Source organism: Mustela putorius, unplaced genomic scaffold (assembly GCF_011764305.1).
Source record: "Mustela putorius furo isolate JIRA1106 unplaced genomic scaffold, ASM1176430v1.1 tig00000508_pilon_pilon_pilon, whole genome shotgun sequence".
In the NCBI taxonomy this organism is placed as follows: domain Eukaryota; kingdom Metazoa; phylum Chordata; class Mammalia; order Carnivora; family Mustelidae; genus Mustela; species Mustela putorius.
In genome coordinates, this window is record NW_025421402.1 from 5141342 (window position 1) to 5160508 (window position 19167).

Genomic DNA, 19167 nt, shown 5'->3' on the forward strand with positions numbered 1-19167 from the left:
GCGGACCAGGCTGCTGCTCCCTTCCAGCTCATCGTCCCTGCACCTGGGTGTTTTATCCCCACACTTACCTGTTCATGTCTTGCCCACTGAAAATAAACCCTCTTGCACACCCGGTCTGTAGTGTCTCAGGATGGCTGCCCATCTGGCCTGGCCATCTGTGGCTTGGCCACAGTCGTCCGTGCGCCATGTGGCCATTTTTGGACTGAACCTTCCACCTTGGAATGTCTGGAAACTCCTGTCGTCCTCTGTGACTCAGATCTGCAAATGTCTGCCGGGCAGCTCCGTGGCCGGTTCTGGGGTCAGGAACATGAATAAGACAAGCCCTTTCCCCAGTTTTCCCCATCCCTTCAGTGGTGTTCCCCGAAACTCTGGTGGCAAAGCCTCAGCCGTGGCTGGGGTACCTTCCAGTGTGCGTGAGGTAACCCAGTAGGCTGCCATGGCCTTTGGGGAGGTGTGCTATGCTTCTAGCTCTAGCCGCCCCCGCCCACCGCCCTGAGACACCGCCCCCCCATGGCCTTCCTCTCCATTGTCAGGCTGATACTATCTGCTGCTCATTGGCTACCGTGTTCTCCAGCCCGTAAGTCCTGCTTTAACTGGAGAGGACATCCAAGCTCAGCAATGCACCTCCCCAGCCTGTGGGCCTCTCCGTCTCTAAGCCCCTTACCTCCTCTGTGCAAACCCACCCCAGGGGATGAGCTCCTCTGGGTCACCTTTGACCTGAGCACTGGACAGTTTCTCCATGAAAACCTGCCTCCCGTCTCACCCGTGGGAACCTCTAACAACTCACTCCCCTGACCCAGAGCCTTTTCGTCTTGCCTCTGCCCCCCCAACTCCCCCTCCCTATCTCCCTGTCTTTCTGCCCCTGTCCAGCTATGGGACAACAGACACAGCTAATGAGTGGGTCACAGAGAACAGTGATTTGCCAGCTGTGACCTCAGCCTAGCTGAGGCTGCCACCTCCACAGTGACTCCAATGGGAGGGCACTTGGGAGGCCACTCCTTGCCTTTTGTTTCCCTCTTACCTATACCAAGACTGTTGATGCTGATCTGGAGGGAAAGTGGTTAGGTGGCCGTCATCAGAAATGCTTCCTCCTTGTCACACATGGCAGAGGGGACCATTGGTGGGGAGGGGCAAGACGATGCAACATCTGCAGATTCATTTCCCATTCTTGTCTCTGACCAGCAGCATCAGGAAAAAAGTCATTCTAACCTAGCCTCTCGTAGCCTGTTTCTAGGGCTTCTTGCTGGAATGCCCAGGGAAGCATGTGTGAACCTCACTGTGGGCCTGTGGGAGTGTAGTGCGTGTGTCTCTGCTTTATGAGAGCCAAGGGGCATGGGAGAGTGTGTAGAGCTCTGGGGGCAAGTGCCGCTGAGTCTGGGAGCCCAGGAAATGTAACACCACCACCCATGTGTGCATTACCCAGAACAGGATGATTTTAACTCAGAGTTGTCCCCTCAAAGCTTTTTGGCGATGTCTTTTAAATAGTCATGGAAAAGGAAGGCGCTATGAACATCCTACCTGCCAGAAGTGATTAGAAAATACGCCGCTGGTAAGGAGCCAAGTCAGAGCCAGTCCTGCCCAGACGGGCAAGCTAGCCTCTCCAGGGTCCTTCCTGCAGCACAGAGCAGCGGGAAAAGCCCATGTGTGTGCGTGGCCACGGGAGCTGCAAGGGACCAGGTCTGGAAGGGAGCTGACCTCTGCCTTGGGGTCTCTCCGGCTTTTCCGTGTGTCTCTCTGTCTGTCTGTCTTGGTGAGTGGGATAGGTGGACTCCCTCACCCTGAGCATTTACAGCACTGAGCTTTCCAGGCCTGGGGCCACCTTGCACTAATGCATCCTCGAAGGGTGACTTTGACAGGGAGTCTGGCCACGCCCCACGCCTTCCTGATGTCCACTGTTGGCTTTGACCCCACCCAGGAATGTTTGGAATGCGTGGGACACAGCTGGCTACCCAGTGTGACTTCGGTGGTCAGCACACCCTCAGGGTCCAGTACCGCCTCTGATCTTGCAAATAGGGAAGTGGCTGGGATCCCAGAACTCTCCCTCCTCCTCCGTGGGGACGGGTCATATTGGAGACCCAAGGGAATGAAAGGGCCTTTGTTGCTCAGGCTCTTACTGCAAAGTCCTTGGGTCTCTTCATTCTCCCCTGAGAAAAGCTCTCTGGCCATTGTCTCTGACTCCCTCCCTGCCCTGGCCCCCCTCTGGGCAGTGGGGATCTTCTCTTCCTAAATTTCTGGAGCTTTGAGATAGGGCTGACGTGTGGCTATTTCTCGGGGGTTTACAAGGATCTCCTTCATCTTAACATCCCTGCCTTCTGTCCCAGAAAGCAGACCATGATCAGATGACAGGAGATGGCAAGGGGAGGGGGGGTCTGTCTCTCTCTGGCTTGCCCCCATCATTCTCATCCTCATGGCTTTCAGTAATATTGGACCTAGAGAGTTGTAGTGCCGCCCTCGGTTAGCTTCCCTGACCCTTCTGTCGAAGGAAAGTGGGCATATGGAGACAACGTCACATGGATAGACTTAGCCACCCAGGGGTGGCCGACATCCAGGGTGACTTTGCGTGGGAGACGAGAGTATGAGGGTGAGCACAGATTTGAACCAATCTCCCTGAAGATTTATACAACAAAGAGGCCCACAATATATCTCGCTTGTGTCCCGGGGTTTCTCCATCTACAGAGCACAGTTGACACTGCGACTCCATTAGTGCCCATCCCACATCCTAATGTGAAGGGAAGGGACCTGGGGCTCCTGGAACCCTAATGTCCTCAGAAGAGAGGAGTTAGGGCGGCGTAATTACAGGAAGGAACATCACTGGGCAGGGAAGAAGGGAGGAGAGGCAGGGCCACAGACCAGAGCTGAGAGCCTGGGGACGGGCCGACAGTGAGACAGGAGATACAGACCCCACTGGGAGGCTGACCCCCAGAGTGGGGGCTGTTTGCTCTCTGTCGTTGGGTTTGGGGGTGTTAGGACTCAAGCAGCTGTGAGAAAGGGTACTTTGGGAGTGAATGGCTGGGAATAGGAGTCTTCCCAGTGCTCCTGCAGGACACGGCCGCCACCTGCCCCCCCTCCAAGGCCGGAGCTCCGGAGCCAGACCCAGGTGCTGCTGATGTGTCTGGGTGGTGCTGGCTGGGGACCCCATGCCGTCCCTGGCACCTGAGCGATTCGGTGTCCATCCTTTCCCATCCTCATCCTCACTCTTGGCGGGGTGCATGCTGGGGGCTTCGAGCCACACAGACCATGAGAAGAAAATGAAACATGCACAAGGCTTCATTCTCTTCCTGGCCCATGGCTGTGTCCTCTCACTGTGATCCGTCCGACCCGGTCCGTCACACGCGGCGGGGGAGGCTTCTGGTCACTGAGCCCCATCTCCTCCCTGGGGCTGCCTGCCTTGCACGCGGGGCCGCGAGTCCAGGCCGAGGGCCGCCCAGACCAACCGGACGGGCTGTTTTACATTTCCCCCCCAGCTCCTCCCACGTGGCCCCCGACCACGGTGGGTACGACAGGCGCTGTGAGCAGTACTGACGCTACTGCCCCCGCTGCCACCACCGAAGCCACAACAGTCCCCACCATCCCAAGTGTCGCACCTACCACCGTGGCCACCACCACCGCTGCCACCACTACAACCACTGCCGCCACCACCGCAGAGAGGCCTCCCACCACCGCCTCCGGGACTAAGATGCCCGAATCTGGTACTGCCGCCGCCCCTCTGCCCCGTCCCTCCGCCAGAGCCCCCACGTAGGAGGGCGGGTCTGGGGGTGCCGTTGGCTGATGCCTCCCGTTGTTTCTACCTGGAGAGCACACGGGGTTGCTAGGTTCGGGAGCCCGGGGACACAGAGCGCCACCTAGCACTCTCCACCTTAGGCGGCCCTCCTCGGCTCCGCACGGCTGGTCTAGCCTCATGTCCTGTTAACAGAGGCCCACACTCCGCAGGCAGTACCTGGGGTCCTGGATGGGAGAGCTGCCTCCACCTCCACGGGGAGCAGCAGCTCAGGGCTGAGCATTCTGGAAAGGAGAGAGTATGGGCCAGCGCAGGGGCCTAACCCCAGATAGTCGGCCTGAGAGGGCTTCCTGCCCAGGCAGGGCCTTGTCACTTCCAGCCCCGCAACCTAGAGGAGTGGGGAGCGGCCAGCCCTGCCAGGCAGCTCTTCCCTCGCCCCGTCTCAGCAAAGCATATCTACAGCCTCCCCACCCCCTGCAGCCTTTTTTTAAGAAGGGCTTCCAGGAAAGCATTGCTACGGAGCTCCGTAATGCCCAGGGGTGCTCTGTTGTTCTTCCCACTCTCATCCCCCACACCCCCAGATACACACCCCCATTTATTTCTAAGAACCAAGCATCAAACACCCTTGCATTACCGGTCCAGGGAGGGCCTCTAGCTTGCAGAGTGCACAGGCCAGCTGTAGAGTCAGCCTGATGCAGCTGGCAGGGCAGGCAGGAAGCATCCAGAACCCTCCGCCGGCAGCTGTAGGGTGATAGCCGCCCGCCCTACCCTCCCGGTCCTGGGCAAGTCCCTTTACCTTCTGGGGCCTCACTTCTCAGCACCTGAATGAGGATGGAGGCTTGATGCACGTGTGAGTATCATCTTTAATTCCATTACACGGAGTAACGTGAGCCCTACGGGGACAAGGGACACATAACTGACAGTGTGTTCTCCAGACCTTGAAAATGCCAATTTGCCATGAAGGTACAATATCTAGAATTTAAAGAGCACAGACTATAGGAAGATGTTGGCTGGGGAGAAGCCTGGCAGGCTACTAGAAGCTGCCACCAGTAGTTTGGTAATGGGCATTCTTTGGGGCCACAGGGAGGCATCTTTGCCTTGTAACAGGGCCCCGTGTCCCCACGAGTGCTGTGAGGTCACCGAGCAGATGTGCGGAGGCTGAAGAAGGGACAGATCTTGCCCCCCTGCAGAGTTCCTTGCCCTCCTGGAGGGGTCAGCCTTGCTGCCATTGGACTAACCCATGGACTCTCACGTGCGACTCCTAACTGCCCGAGACACTGCGGGGGACCTGCCTGTGCCCATGAACTTATCCTTAGAGCCTGGGGACACCCTCAAACATCCTCATTTCCCTTAACGCAGCAGACTGGCGCTGCCATCCATGATTTTTTAAATGATCATCCATCTTTATCATGTCTTAGGACCAGATGTTTCCAAAGTTTACTTTTTTCAGGGTAAAATGGCACTTTTTCTTTGTCCTTAACGTGTCTCTTTCAGACTTCAAGGGATGCGCCCTAACTCTCCCATTGCAGGACTTGGCAGAACCGTCCATACTTGCTGTCACGCTTTCTGTTTTTCGTAGCAATCGGTAGTCCACCTTCCTGATCTTTCTCTTCGAACATTTTCTTTAGCGATCGGCGTCCGGCTCTCTCTCCGTGGCATGGCCTTCCCCCAGCTCCTTTTAAGTCATTCTGCTTCCCCATGGCTTCACCTTTTCCAGCAGTCCCCCAATCTCCACTACCTTTGAGACCATCAGATTTAGCAGCCAAGCTATTTAAACTCAAATTCTCTGGCTAATTCCAGGCCCCAGAGCTGAGGAGGAAGAAGCTCGAGCTCCCACATCCTGAGTTCTCGTAGTTCATTCCCACTAGCAAGAACCATGAGATGCCAAGGAGCTGGGATTCGGGGTGGCGTAAAGCCTCCGGGACAATGGGATCCCCGGGCAGATAAGTAAAGAATCCCGCATTCTGCCCTCCCCACGGAGAATGCCCCATGGCGCTGTCAGTGGAGCCTCTGTCTTGGCCTCTCACCTAACAGGAATCATACTCACCTGGAGCAACCGGCATCCAACAAGGTTGTCATAGAGAAGGCACCTCTTTGAAATGAAGATCAGATCTTTTATCACTTTCCCAGCCCTGCAGACTCGGTCACGTGTCAAGTAGATAATGAATAAATGCATCACCGTACTCTATTCATTTTTTTTGACAAGTGAGCCGATGACAGTGCCCCCTTGCATGCTAATAAAATATACAGGAGCCACACTTGTAAAGTCTTTGAAATACACGGCTTCACGCTAGTACTCCGCTATGAAATCTTTGCTGGGCAGTGGAGTAATCAGACTGCTGGGACTGGTGAAAAATGATTACACTTGAAGATTAGTGCCACTCTGCTGTCCACAGGCTATGGTTTCAGACAGTACCGGGGCTTTGATAAAGCAGCTCCCAGCTCGTGGGCTCCAGATAATTAATGTTTCCTGTATTGCGTGGAGATCAAGCCTCAGAGACCATTTAGTGCTGAGAAGCCAAAAGAACTGGATTCTTCCGCTGTCTGAGCCTCTGAGGCTTGGCAGGCAAGAATGTGTTACCTTCTTTGGGTCCCAGCTAGCCCAGGAGAGGGAGAAGAGGGCTTCATAGCTCTCCTCTCTACTTGGAACCCTGAGGCTGTAGACCCCAAGTCCCCTTAGACTATCTGAGGCCCCATTCCACATAATGCAAGAGCTTGCTGACCAAGAGGGACCTCAGGAACTCCAGAGCCACCCCTCTGGGTTACTGTTCTCTAGTCTCAGGAGCCCAGTAAGGCTTTCCCACCTTTGGTCCTGCCCTTCCTACACATCATGTCTCTCCAGGACCTTCAAGAGATCCCACTCTCCTTCCTGTAGAATGTCTGTGGTTGAAGGGAACGAGGCTGGCCCATCTCTCGGCCTCCATCTGTACGCTGGTCAACGGGGCTTTCTCCGGTTTCCTTCCGCTGCCCCATTCCAATCCATGACAGGGGATCTAGAAAGGGAAAGAGCCCAGGTTTGAGCCTCCAGTGCCATGGGTCGAAACCGACTTTTCATTCGGGCCCCAACCTGTGCAGACCCACAGACCATCTCCAGCTCTCCCTCCCACACAGGTGCTCCTGCCTGCACCCGTTCTGACCTGGATGTTGACCTCTGGCCCGGCCACCAAGGCTGCAGCTTGGAGCTCTGGCGGGCCCCGTGCACAGCCTCCTCTGAGTCCTCCCTTTCCGAGCCGCGCACGCGTGTGTATGTGTGTGTGCATGTGTGTGTGCACATGGGTGTGTCTCCGGAGCTGCCTCCCTCCTCACCACTAACCCCTCTTCTAACCTGCCCACCAGCCCCCGACAGGCAGTCCATATGGAACGTCACGGTGCTCCCCAACAGTAAATGGGCCAACATCACCTGGAAGCACAATTTCGGGCCCGGAACTGACTTTGTGGTTGAGTACATCGACAGTAAGCATTGCTGAGCGGAGGGGGGAGGGCAGCGGCGGCCGCTGCGGCGGGTAGCGCAGATGCCATTAGAGAGACCCCGCGGACTCCCCCAGGCTCTGAGGGCCTGCTAGCCCGGCTTAATTATGACTTAATGAAATCGATACGCGCTCTGGCGGCAGTGGGGTGGGAAGAGCAGCCAAAGGAGAAGGAAGAGGGCTTCTGAAACCATTAGTGGAGGTCTAGGGTTGCATGTGCTGGGGAGGACCTGGGTAATGGGGCTCTGTGTTTGCTTCCTGCCCAGGATGCGGGTTCTGAATAGCATCCCCCACCCCGTCACGAGCCAAACCTCACTTCTGCGTGGATTTCCGTAACTCACAGCCCATGGGGTCTCCACTGGAGAGGGGAGGCCAGTTCAGACTTTTGGGTTCAGCTGTGCTTTGCACACAGAGGAATGGCCAGTGGCCCCCCATCCAAGGCACTGACCGGGGCCACTTTGTCTCAGAGAGCAGGTGACTGGAGCTGAGCTGTTCACTCTTTATGGGATCTCAGGATCAAGGGTACATATTGATTAGACTGTAGAGTGTGGTCAAATATCTGCCTTCTGTGAAGGAAGAGCCCTGCCCCTAGAGACTCAGACCCACCATGGTGTTCCCCTTAGCCGTGAATGAAACCAGCTCACCCCACCAGGAGATCCACCTGGGCGAGCTCCCCGAAGATCTGTAAGGAAAGAGCAAAGCCGACTCTCAGTCCTCTGTGGCCAGACGCATTCCCATCCAGAGAATCGGCACCCCGAGTCTGATCCTTGCCATGGCAGCTCCCAACAGCCACCATTCACCCCGCACCTCAGAGGCCAGGGCACTCGCTTCTCCTGATGTGTGAACTCTCCACACAGCGAGACAGGAGAGGGGAAGCCAGGAGGGAGAGCCAAGAAGTAGAGTCCTGCCTCACCTCCGTGTCCCACGAGGGGGGCTGACTGGCTCTCAGATCCTTCCCGGGAAAGCTCGCACCCAGGAAGTAGGTCGTAATTGTTTAGTGCTAAGACCATAGTGAGGAGAAAAAGCTTGAGGAGAAGGAAGAGCGCCCTTGGCAGAAGGGCTGCCGGATGGGGAGAGTCAGCATCGCATAGAAGGCTTGGTAGAGCTGCCCGGTGACCTCCTGGTCTGCACGGTGCCCCCCCACCCCCAACGCTTCTGCCCTTGACCGGTGACCAGGAACCCAAGTGCTGCCTCTCCAGCTCCTCGTGCCTGGTCCTAGGCTGACTGAGGTTTCTGTTCCCCAGGCAACCATACGAAAAAAACTGTCCCTGTTAAGGCCCAGGCCCAGCCTATACAGCTGACAGACCTCTATCCCGGGATGACTTACACCTTGCGCGTTTATTCCCGGGACAACGAGGGCATCAGCAGTACCATCATCACCTTTATGACCAGTACAGGTGAGAGGGGAGCTGGCCTGGCCATCCCCGGCAAGCATGGGGCATTTCATCCCATTCTCAGCTTCCTGCTTGTCTCTTCTCCTTGGAAAGAAGACTCCTCCCACCCATTCCCCACCTTGCATGGCGTGTCTCGGCTCTTACTATACATTGGCCCACAGCTCCCAGGAGCCCAAGAGGAGCCAGAGTGCATGCACAGTGGAAAGGAAGCGCCCTTCCAACCCCCGGGCGTGAGCGGGGAGTCTGAAGGAAATAGGATTGTAGCATGAGGATGGAGGAGGCCACCTGGCCCCCATCTCTGGGCTTGAAACAGAAGGGCTTGGTGTAGGCCAAACCCGGGCCCTGGGCATGGGGCCGGGGGCCGGAGGAGCACAGAGCAAACCACCCCGTGCACGCAGGACCTTGCTTCCGGCGCGTGGTGTTAAGAGACGGGGCCATCCAAGGGCCTCGACGCCCCAAATCTTCCCAGGATCAGCACATATGTCACTGCCTTGCCACTACCATTTGTTAGAAAAATTCCCAAGTGTGTGACATGAGTTGCTGGGGGCTTTATTTTGGCTTAATTTTTTATCTCAAGTTTGCTGTGGCTTCAGAGTAGTTAATCTGTCGTGTTCAGCAAGAGGAGGAAGCTCTCCGGTTGGAGCAGAGTTCTGGCTCGAAAGGGACTTCAGCTGTCGCTAGAGAAGCAACCTCAGTGCACCAAGGGGACAGGCTGACAGGGGCTCAGGGCACGGGAGCAGGTCAGGATGGACAGGCAGTTTGGAGACCGGAGGGCACTGCTGATGTGTTCGTGTGTGTCTTCACAGTCGGCCAGGCAGGTGGCCGTGCTAAGCCCTGGGGCCAAGGGCGAGGGTTGGGGAAACAGCCAGAGAGAGAAAAGGACCAGTCCCTGCCCCCAGGATGTCCTAATCAGATGCAGGTCAGTAGACACATGCATAGAAGGAAAAGAAATACCACCCAATGATTTCTATGACTTTCTGAATGTTGACTGAAATATTCATTAACCCCCTGTGCCTGGCCAGGCTCATCCTGGCAGCCTGTATCTTGAGAGTCACACCCCACCCCTTCTGTATAAATGTCTCCCTCCACCCCTTCTGGCCTGGTCCCTCCTGGTCTGGACATCCTGTCCTCCGCCCCGTGCCTCCACCTGTCCTGCCTGTGTCCAGGCCATCGAGAACTCAGGGCGTCTGAGTCCAGCTGCCCGCTTGAGGCCAGCCCAGCCAACTCGGGCACGACGTCTGAGCAAGTGGCCAGGCCAGCTTGGCAGCCAGCCAAAGGAACTGGGCAGCTGAGCGAGCAGAGCAGGTGGCTGGACTCTGTCGGACCCAGTCAGGATCCCAAGCTGGTGCTCATCAGTACGTGCGCTTGATTTTGCTTCATTATGAACCTGAGTTCAGCACTGAGGCAGGGAGCCCCGATAAGATCCAGGCTGGAGCGCCCTGGTAGGGAACGCTGCCAAAGCCGGGCGCCCTCTGCTTCCAGAGTTTGACTTCTACCAGCACCAAGTCCTGGGGCTGTGAGTAAGGGGTGCGGAGAAAGAGCCAGAGAAAAAAGGACCAGTGCCTGCCCTCGGGGACATCCCAGGCTGCTTCCCCATATTGAACATGCGGTACAGGGGGAAAAAAGGAAAGGAAAGAAAACTAAGAAGACTGACAATACACTTCCGAACACTGGCTCAGTGTCCTTTTCTCTTTTCCTGTGGTGGTTCTGGAGAGACGCTTCCTGATAGATCGCTTTCAGAGTGAGTTTTCCCAGATTCCGCTCCGTGCAAGCCGGGGTGAGCAGGTTTGTGACCCCAGCCCTGAGGACGTATTGCTCCCTGACGTCACTGGCTGGTTAGAAATTACCATGTGCAAACCACAAAAGGAAAGGAAATATTTTCACTTTCTGAAGTTTGTGTGTTTCTGGATTCTTCAAAAATGCGCGCTGTATATCCTGTGGGCGGACTCCCGAGCCAAGTTCCCACGATCGCCTCGGTCCCAGGGTCTCATCAAAGCAAGAGTTTATGAGCATCTCTGGGTCACTTAGGTGACCACAGGCCATCACTTTAGCCCACAGACTCAACGTGCAGCAGTGGTTCGGGGGGGGGATATGGAAGAAAACCTCTAGGAATGCTAACCAGCTCCCTGGCCCTCCCCAGGAAGACCCCACGTGGGAAGTTAATCACCTCCTTGATGCTTTTGAAGCCAAAGAGACCCAAGGGACCACAGACACATAACTCTGGACTCTGGGGGGCTCCTCAGCTCTTCTGTCCTGGGAGTGGGCAGTATGGGCCAAGGAGGCAGGGGGCAGGTGGGGCCAGTGGGCCAGCGGAACAGACCGAGGACTGCCTCAGACCGCAGGGAAGCAGGAGGAGGGACATCAGGGGACCTCCCTGGAGTCAGTCTCAGTTATGTTTGGAAGAAACCCAGGATGGGACATGGTGCCGAGGCATCGGGGGCGGCTTAAGTAAGAGCAGCTAAGCCCCAGTGCATCTGAAAGAAGTCCTGTTCTGCATATTTCTCTGTTCCTATTTCTGAAATGTAATTCTCCTGCGGACTTTAAGTGACTGGCCTTTGACTCGTGAGAACTGCCAAACGGTGCATTTCTGAGCAGGGGTGCAGGAGTGCGGTGTGCAGAAGGCACACAAAATATGGCCTCTGGTCTAGAGTGAGAGGCATTGGGACTCTGAGTTTGCCAGGCATTGTGGGCTGGAAGAGCAGGTGCTATCTGGCCCCTCCGTTCCAGGAGGAGGTGGTGAGCGTCAGCACAGCCCCGTCTTCTAATGTTGTCATTACCGTGTCCATTAGGAATCTTGAAACACGTTGAACAGATCGATTAAGAATGATGTTGGCAGCCATGTGTAATACCCTGAGCCTCCCTACAGCGCCTTCCGCCTCCCAGAGTCCATTCTGTCGGGTCACGTTGTGAGTGAGATCATCTTGTCCTAAATTGCTTTTGGTTCTTGAGAAGCTAAGTCACTTTGATGGGGTCTGGTGGAGCCCACCTCACCCCAGATCCCGCCTGGTTTGGGTTTTGTTGACCAATCATCGACTAGAGCCTCGTCTTGGTTTCAGGTGTACAACATCATGACCTGATGTGTGTAGGTATTACAAAGCGGGGGCCACGAGAAGTTTAGTGAGAGGCCAACACACCGCGTAGTTACAAAACCCACTTGGATTTGAACTGCCTTCTGGGTCCAGAATGTTCTTTGACCTCTTTGGCAAGGACTGAAGGTAACATTTGAACTTCAGGTCTGTCAGGAATGGACACTACATTCGCTTCCCAGATGGCCCATATGGCCGCTGTCCCTGGGATTGTGACTTCCTCTCACAAGACAAAGGGAGTCTCTGGGAGATGGCTTGTCAGGACATACAGAACAAGCATCAGGAAGAAGGTAGTGGAGCAAACAGAGTCCTGCAGACCTAGAAACCAACTGTTGTGTGGAAGGTGGGAACCACCATCCAAACTCAAGGCGTGGCTCATGGTCAAGCCAATCTCCCTCTGATGCCAGCAAGTCTCCCAAATTAACTGTATTAAATTAGGATTAAACTGGTATTTTATAAGTAGTCACTGCCTGCTTGCTACATGACCAGCATCATGCAAAGCCCTTGGGGGCCCAATGACTCCCCTGTTCTCGAGCCTTTAATAGGATCATTAAAAATCCGGACCCAGGAAACAGAGCAATTGAATGTTACGTTTGGTGGAGTAAACGGGTAAAATTGGACTTCGGAGATTGGTGTGAGCGGGAGGAGAGGAAGGAGAGATGGAGAGCAAGAAAGGCAGCAGGCCAGGCTGTCTCGGGCACGGTGGGAGAGCTGTCGGCAGGGAACGCGGGGAGCCCCTGGACGGCCGGGCATGATAGGAGGTGTCCTGAGAGCATAATAACACAGTGTGCCGTTGTATCCTGGGGACCTGATAGACCCAGGGTGAGGAGGGGACGCCCCTAGCCTGGAGCAGTGAAGCAAGTATGAGGGACACTGGAAGGACAAAGGATAAGCCTTGGGGATGGCAGGAATGGGGAAGCCACCGGCAGGAGGGGGGACAGGAAGACATGGGTTGAATTTCAAGCAGGCAGACCATCCAAGGAGATGTTAGGGTGTTAGCTGGGAGCAGTGGGCTTGGTGCTGTGGAACTGGCTGGAGGGACAAAGCGAGAGGAGTTAAGGGATTGCTGGTTGGAAAGTCAGGCCTGGAGGACGGGGGAAGGTAGGAGCCGAGGAGGTAGAGGGAGGTTTGGGAAAGACCCACTCCACCGTGGTAGTTGAAGCAGTGAGTAGAGAGGGGCTTGAGGTTGGCCTGGCGGGGTTGGAGGAAGAAGAAGACGGGACCCGGAGCCCATGAAAGACGGAGTTCACCCAGAGAAGGAGTGTGCCTGAGCTCGAGCTGAAAAGCGTGGCGGGTTCCTCCAGGGTCTTTGTTTTATGATTCAGGAAGCTTCAGGGTGTTTAACAGCAGAAGGGAGAAGAAAGCAGTGAGGAAGGTGCTGGAGGGTTTGCGATCCTTCTAAGACTGAGCCCCCTGGGAGGGGCGAGCTACTGCCATGGCTATGGAGGCAAGGACAGCTGTGGAGGCTGTGAGGCTTCTGTGGTCACATTAATGTCACCGACATAGGGGTATGTCGGTGACATAGGGATATGATGGCGTGGAGGGGCGTGGGAGGGAGCAGCAGTTTGGGAGCACAGGGAGAGGGGAATGGAGGGATTGCCAGGCAGCCCCAAAGGTCCGGTTGAAGTGCACATAGCTTACCAGCTCTGCGACCTTGAGCAAATCACATGAACTCTCTGTGCCTCAGTCGTCTCATCTGGAAGATGGGAATAATAATAATAATAATAATAAAGCTGGATGAGGTGGTGAGGACTGAATCAGATGAGGCGCGGAGAAGTACTCGGAGTGTGAACTGTGATTAGTGCCGACCCGGATGGGGATGAGCGCCAGGAGAAAGAGGAATGAGAGCCATCGGGGAGTGGCTGGTTGGGGGAGAGGGCTTTGCCTTCAGCTGGGAAGGCCTTTCTAGGAGGAGAGGCCGGTGGGTGAGGCGGCCATCTGAAGGAAGAGCAGCACATGGAAAGGCCCGAGGTAGGGAGGTGAGCGGCCGGTGTGGCTGGAGGAGAGAGGGTGGGAGACCCGCCTGGAGAAGGGTCCGGGGTCAGCCCGGGTGGGGCCTGCCGGGACGGGATAGGAGGCATGTGTTTCCCCCGTAGCAGTGGGACGCATTGGAGGGTTGGACTGAGAAAGTGATTTGCTCAGACGTGGGGTTCTAGGAGGATCTCTGTGACACTGTCCAAGGAGCAGCCTGCCGGAGTGTGAGGGAGGGGGCGTCCCCCACAACAACATCCACAGACCAGGTGAGCACGAGGGCAGAGAGCACAAAAGTGCTTGCTCCTGTCTTCCCCATCTGTCCAGACCCTTCCTGGTGCCATGACCTTACCTAGGCACCGGGAAGGCGATAAAGAGTTTCTCTGTCCAAGAAGAGCAAAGGGTAGGATTGCACCCCGATGCTTGCCCCACAAAAAGGCATGGGATAAAGACTCTGGGGCACAAGGGCTCTGGGTCACCCCCTGTTCCTTGTGCCCCCCCACCCGGGAGGAAGCCCCGTGCTTGGCTTAGGTTCTGTGGGCTCTCTGGGACCCTGCTGTCGACGGGCGCTGTGAGACGACCCCTCAGCTCACTTGGCGGGCTCTGGGCTTACTTTGGGTCTGCTCGGGTGGCTTGGATCCTGCCTCTCCTCCCCAGTCTTGGTTCCCATGGCAGGCTGGGTTTCAAGAAGGGGCGCTTGTGCTCTCTAGTCCATAGAAAGAAGAGTCGGGGTGGGGGTCCTGCCCACTCCACATCCCCTCCCAAACCCTAATGCCGACAGTTGCGTCATTCGGGATACCGTGAGATGGCAGCTGAGCTCCTGTGCTCTGGGCCTACTCTCGTGCTCCTTGAACTATGAAGGGGTCTACTCAGGTCGAGACATGTCTTCACGCACTCCAGGTGGGGCTAGGGAGGGACTCACGGTCGTGGCGGGGGGGTCCTCCATGCATGGACGTGCTCTGAAATGGCATGGGGTGCGCAGAAGGCATGGCCTCGGCCCAACTGGGGGTACCCGCACAGGGACTGTCTGCTGTAAGGAAGCACACAGCCCAGCTGGGGGAACGTGAGAAAGCACACGGCGTTCTGGAACGACACTCCAGCCAGGACCCCTGGCAAAGAGACCTGGTTGGCTTCGGGAACATATCGGTGGGAAAGGTCGCTGTTTGGGGCCTGTGCGGGCCCGTGAAGGTGTTCTTGGAACAGGTTTTTGCAATGTAGCCACGGCCTCCATTCCCTAATGGGTAGCAGAGTCCCGTTTCCTCATCCCAGGCTCATTCATGGGGACTCGAACTTTCAGGGCCAATCTCTGGCCTTCTGTCCACCCCCATCAGGCTGTAACCAGCCATCTGGTTTGAAGAATGCCGTGCCCCATCCTTAGGAAACTTCCCCTTCCTAGAGGACCTGTTCAGCCTTCTGCTGCTTATTCTGCTTCCTATATCCCTTTCCTGTGCCTCTTTTCTGATCTCTGGACCTTGGCTCTTTAATTATTTTCTCTCCGTCCCTGTAGCGGGGTGGTTCGGGCCAGAGGGCTGCTAGGTAGTAGCTTAAGGCTCAAGGAGGAACATCGACATGAAATAGCCATTCTTCCCCCACGTTTCCCTGCTCACCTCCACCCCCGGGAAATCGCTCATGTCTCTGCTCCTGCCCCTCCCCAGCTTACACCAACAACCAGGCCGACATCGCCACCCAGGGCTGGTTCATTGGGCTCATGTGTGCCATCGCCCTCCTGGTGCTGATCCTGCTCATCGTCTGTTTCATCAAGAGGAGTCGGGGCGGCAAGTACCCAGGTAGGATGTACGAGAGGAACGGGCTTGGGGACATGGGGCCAGCATTCCCAGGATTCCCCGGCCACATCCAGGGGGCTCAGGTTCTCCCGGCAAGCCTAACCCTTGCCAAGCTTGGACAGACAGTCCTCTCCCTGGTCTGTCCATCTTAGAGCTGCCAGAAAGCACTTGAGTTAATCAAGTTCGCCTGAGGTGGGTGGATGGAACGGTCCAGGCAGCTCCAGAGAGGGGACGGAAGGAACCGTGACTCCCATTAAGAATGACCTTCCCTCCCCTTGACTCACCAGCTGTCTGCTCAGTAAATTGGCTTTTTTCAGCCTGAATCTCATTAGGATCCCATGTCCCAAGGAAGGAAGAAGGAAGAAAAGCATTTTCTCTAACCATGAGAAGGAGAGAACAGAGAAGGGAGGGTCTGGATGGAAGCAGCACGCCCATGAGCGAGGCTCTCTGGGCTGTAATGACCGACCCCTGGCAGAGGGTCAGGAGCTCCTGCTCGAAGAGCCCCCAGAGGCTCAGGGGTGGCCTGCATTGGTACAGACCCCATCAGTAAAGAGCTCTGGGCTTCCCTAGCATCCCAAAGAGCCATTGCTCTTCTGGGTGCCTCAAGATCCACCAGCCCAGACAAACCAAGGTCAAGGACAAGGACCTCGGGCATTCCTGCTTCTGGAAATATTGATTGCTTTTTCAAATAGGGGCAACAAAACCATCTGTCTGGGACGGGGTGGGTAGAATGACAGGAGACAGGATAATGGATGACCCAGCGAGCAAAAATCCTGCCGGACTGCAGAATGAAATTGCTCCCTGACCCCCAAAGCTCCATTGCCAAGCACGGGCCATGCTCCCCAAATGCCTGCCTCTCCCTCCCTCTAAATGAGTCCTCCTCCAGGGTCCCCCTAAAACTCAACTCAGAGAGAAGATTCTCTTTCCCCTGTCCGTGTACCCTCAGACCCTAGGATTCTAAAGGGTTTTGCCTGTGATTTAAGTGAGGCAGGTGTCTGTGAGGGAGAGCAGGAAATTGTAATTCTTTATTGGCAAATACTATTTCCTTTCACCTTATTGTGCTGTGTTGGGATTGTTTTTCTCCTGAAAAAGAGAAAGCCAGAGTCAGGGAGAAGAGTAGCCTTATTGAGCTCACCCCCCAACTCATCAGATCAACTTTGAAGCTTCCTTTACCTATTAGACAGTGTTGCTTTCCAGAAAGTTCTTCTCACAGCTTACCTCCTTCCCTCCAGCTGCAAGGTAAGGCCCTAGTCCACTAGAAAAATGAGCAAACCATGAAGCCCGGGCTCCAACCTTCGTGCTAGACTTCATGGTAGACTCTGTGCTGGGTGCCAAGGACCCAGAAAAGAAAGGTGATCTCTCCCTCAAGACACAGCAGGCGCCCAGCAGGAAGATCACAGCCCAGCAAGACAGGGCGTGGGATGGGTGTGTGCAAACCACAGAGGAAGCATGGGAGAAGAGGGTCCCACACACTAGTGAGGTCACAGAAGGAAGAGCATTTTCTATCCCAAAGGTGCCTACGGAACATCCCCTCGGCCCAGGGCCCCCTGTTGGGGGCTTTTACAAACGGAGCACAAATACTTATGCTGCAGAACAGAATAAGAGAGGGGCCAAAGAAAAAAATCACATCCATTTGGTGTGGTGCTGGGTGGGGGGGCAACCCCGTGGAAAGGTGGAGGTGGGGGAAGGGGCAGCCTGGAGGTTTCAGTTGTCAACAGAGAAACCCTGGGGATGAGGAGGAGGCGGGGCGTCAACCTGACAGCTGGTTAAATGCAGGAAGCCCGAATAAGGGAGGCACCAATGATGCCTTGTTGAAAGAGAGAGTGTCACCGACTCTACAGTTGGGGTCCCGGGGTACAGGGGCATAATCACCGTGTCTGTGTCTTTGCTTCTCTTATCGGCCAAGTGCGAGAAAAGAAGGATGTTCCCCTGGGCCCCGAAGACCCCAAGGAAGAGGACGGCTCCTTTGACTACAGGTGGGTGACCTGTTTGGCTCCTGGTGCCCCAACCCCCACCCATCCGGCTGTCACCTCTGCCTCGCTGACAGCCCCTACTTGTAATGAGGGGGCTGGACGAGGCTGCCTCCCCGCAGAGGGGACTCTGCCTGGCACAGTCTCATGGACTGTTCCATTCACTCAACCACACAGCTCCAAGCTGTCGAGATCCTCAGAAGGGTGCTTTCAGCCACCTCTTTCCTCTGAAAGCAGACGCTGGGAAGGCCATGGCCATGTAATGAGATGTCAGTTTCCTCTCTGCCCACCGCCCCCTTCCTCCCACAACCCTGAAGACAGGGACCCAGGGAAGCTGTATTGTCTTGGAACCTCAACTCAGTGAAGAATTGGGGAGGCGGTTCTAGACCTTTTCCTCATGAACTTGAATGATATCTCCGGGCCCTAGCCAAGAACAGCCCTTGGAGAGGCATCTGGTCATGGCCTGTCCCAAATCAGAGGACTGAGGCCCAGACAGGGACGTGACCTGCCGAGGAATCCCACCCACGCTCAACGCCCAGGGAGCTGGTGGCAGAGCTGGAGAAACCAGGGCCTCACTTCCGGCTGGGAGACATCAGGATCCATCCCTCTCAGATCTGGATGGGCCTCTGTGGCTGGCGTGATGACGCTGTAATGTCCCATTTTGGTGGCAAATGTATCCTGAGTTAAGGCATGATGCAGGGCGGGTCATGGAGGCCTCATTCCCAGACCAAGGCGGGCGGGAGGAAATGCTCAGATCAGAGCCCTACTTCCCCACCCCCACCCTGTTACTGTCTGGGGCAAGATCACCCCATCTTCTCTGACCTCTCCTTTTCTGGCCCTTGGCCTCCACCACTCTGCTCACCAGCAGCCCAGCAGGTGAACACTGCCCGGAGCCACTGCCTGGCCAGGAGCCCAGCAGAAGACTATGTACCAAATCTGGCCACCCAGCCCCCACGTCTCCAAAGGCCTCCTAAAAGGGCGAGCAGCAGAGGTCCCTCCCCTGACTGTCCTCAGCACTCCTGGCAGGGCCCATCTTCCCCAGAAGCTGAGCCCTATTTCTTGGCCACCAGTTTCCAAAGGACACAGGGCTTTCCCTCCCCCAGGCCCTGGCCGCAACCCCAGAGAGGGGTGAGGACCTCCTGGGCTTGGAGAAGCCACTTCCTCAGCCCCGTCTCCCTAAGACACCAAAGGTGTCTGCCTAATCCCCACCCACTCCCCTGTCCCACCCACAGGGAGGCTGGGTAGACACACACAGGAGCCTGCAAAGGCCCACACCCCCACACACGCGCGCGCACACCTGCCTTAGGTTTGGCTTGGCTTAGAAACCTCTCTGGTGGGTCTCTCTGCTTCTCTCCCCCTCATCTGTCCCCCTGTGTCCGGGTCTCTCGGAAGATGGGCCAACAGGTGACTAGACCAGAGACCCCCTAGTCCTTCTGGTTCCTTTCTAGCTTCCCTTAGAAGAAGTCTGCTCTTTCCAGATCTAGCTCCTCTTTCTCTGTGAGAACCTGACACACTGAAGACGCTCCCTCCAAGCTGGGCCATTGTCCAGTAGCTGCATTTGGCTTAGGTGCCCGGAGTCCCCTAGAATCACACAGACACAATCCTCCTGTTCCTGGGAGGGAACGTGTGTAAAAAAGACCCAGAAGTAGGACCAGGACCAGCAAGAAGCTGCTGGTTTTCAAAACGTGAGCCCCACTTTCCACACAGACTCAGTGCAGCCCTGTAGACTGGCTGCCTCCCTGTAGCCCCAACACAGGCCCAGGGAACAGGGCGCAAG

General features: G+C 56.1%; 1 protein-coding gene across 17 annotated transcripts in view; it reads left to right on the forward strand.

The window, feature by feature from the left end:
* The window catches only part of NFASC (neurofascin), a 178137-nt gene that overhangs the window by 151603 nt on the left and 7367 nt on the right, over window positions 1–19167 (forward strand). For 9 of the 17 annotated variants that reach the window (XM_004756402.3, XM_045081077.1, XM_045081076.1 and 6 more), the window contains 5 exons: window positions 3465–3689; window positions 7055–7171; window positions 8430–8582; window positions 15292–15423; window positions 17327–17396. In XM_004756402.3, coding sequence (XP_004756459.2) covers window positions 3465–3689; window positions 7055–7171; window positions 8430–8582; window positions 15292–15423; window positions 17327–17396 — 697 coding nt within the window. The remainder of the gene's footprint in view (window positions 1–3464; window positions 3690–7054; window positions 7172–8429; window positions 8583–15291; window positions 15424–17326; window positions 17397–19167) is intronic. The other 8 variants (XM_045081084.1, XM_045081085.1, XM_045081086.1 and 5 more) reach the window with 1 other exon arrangement.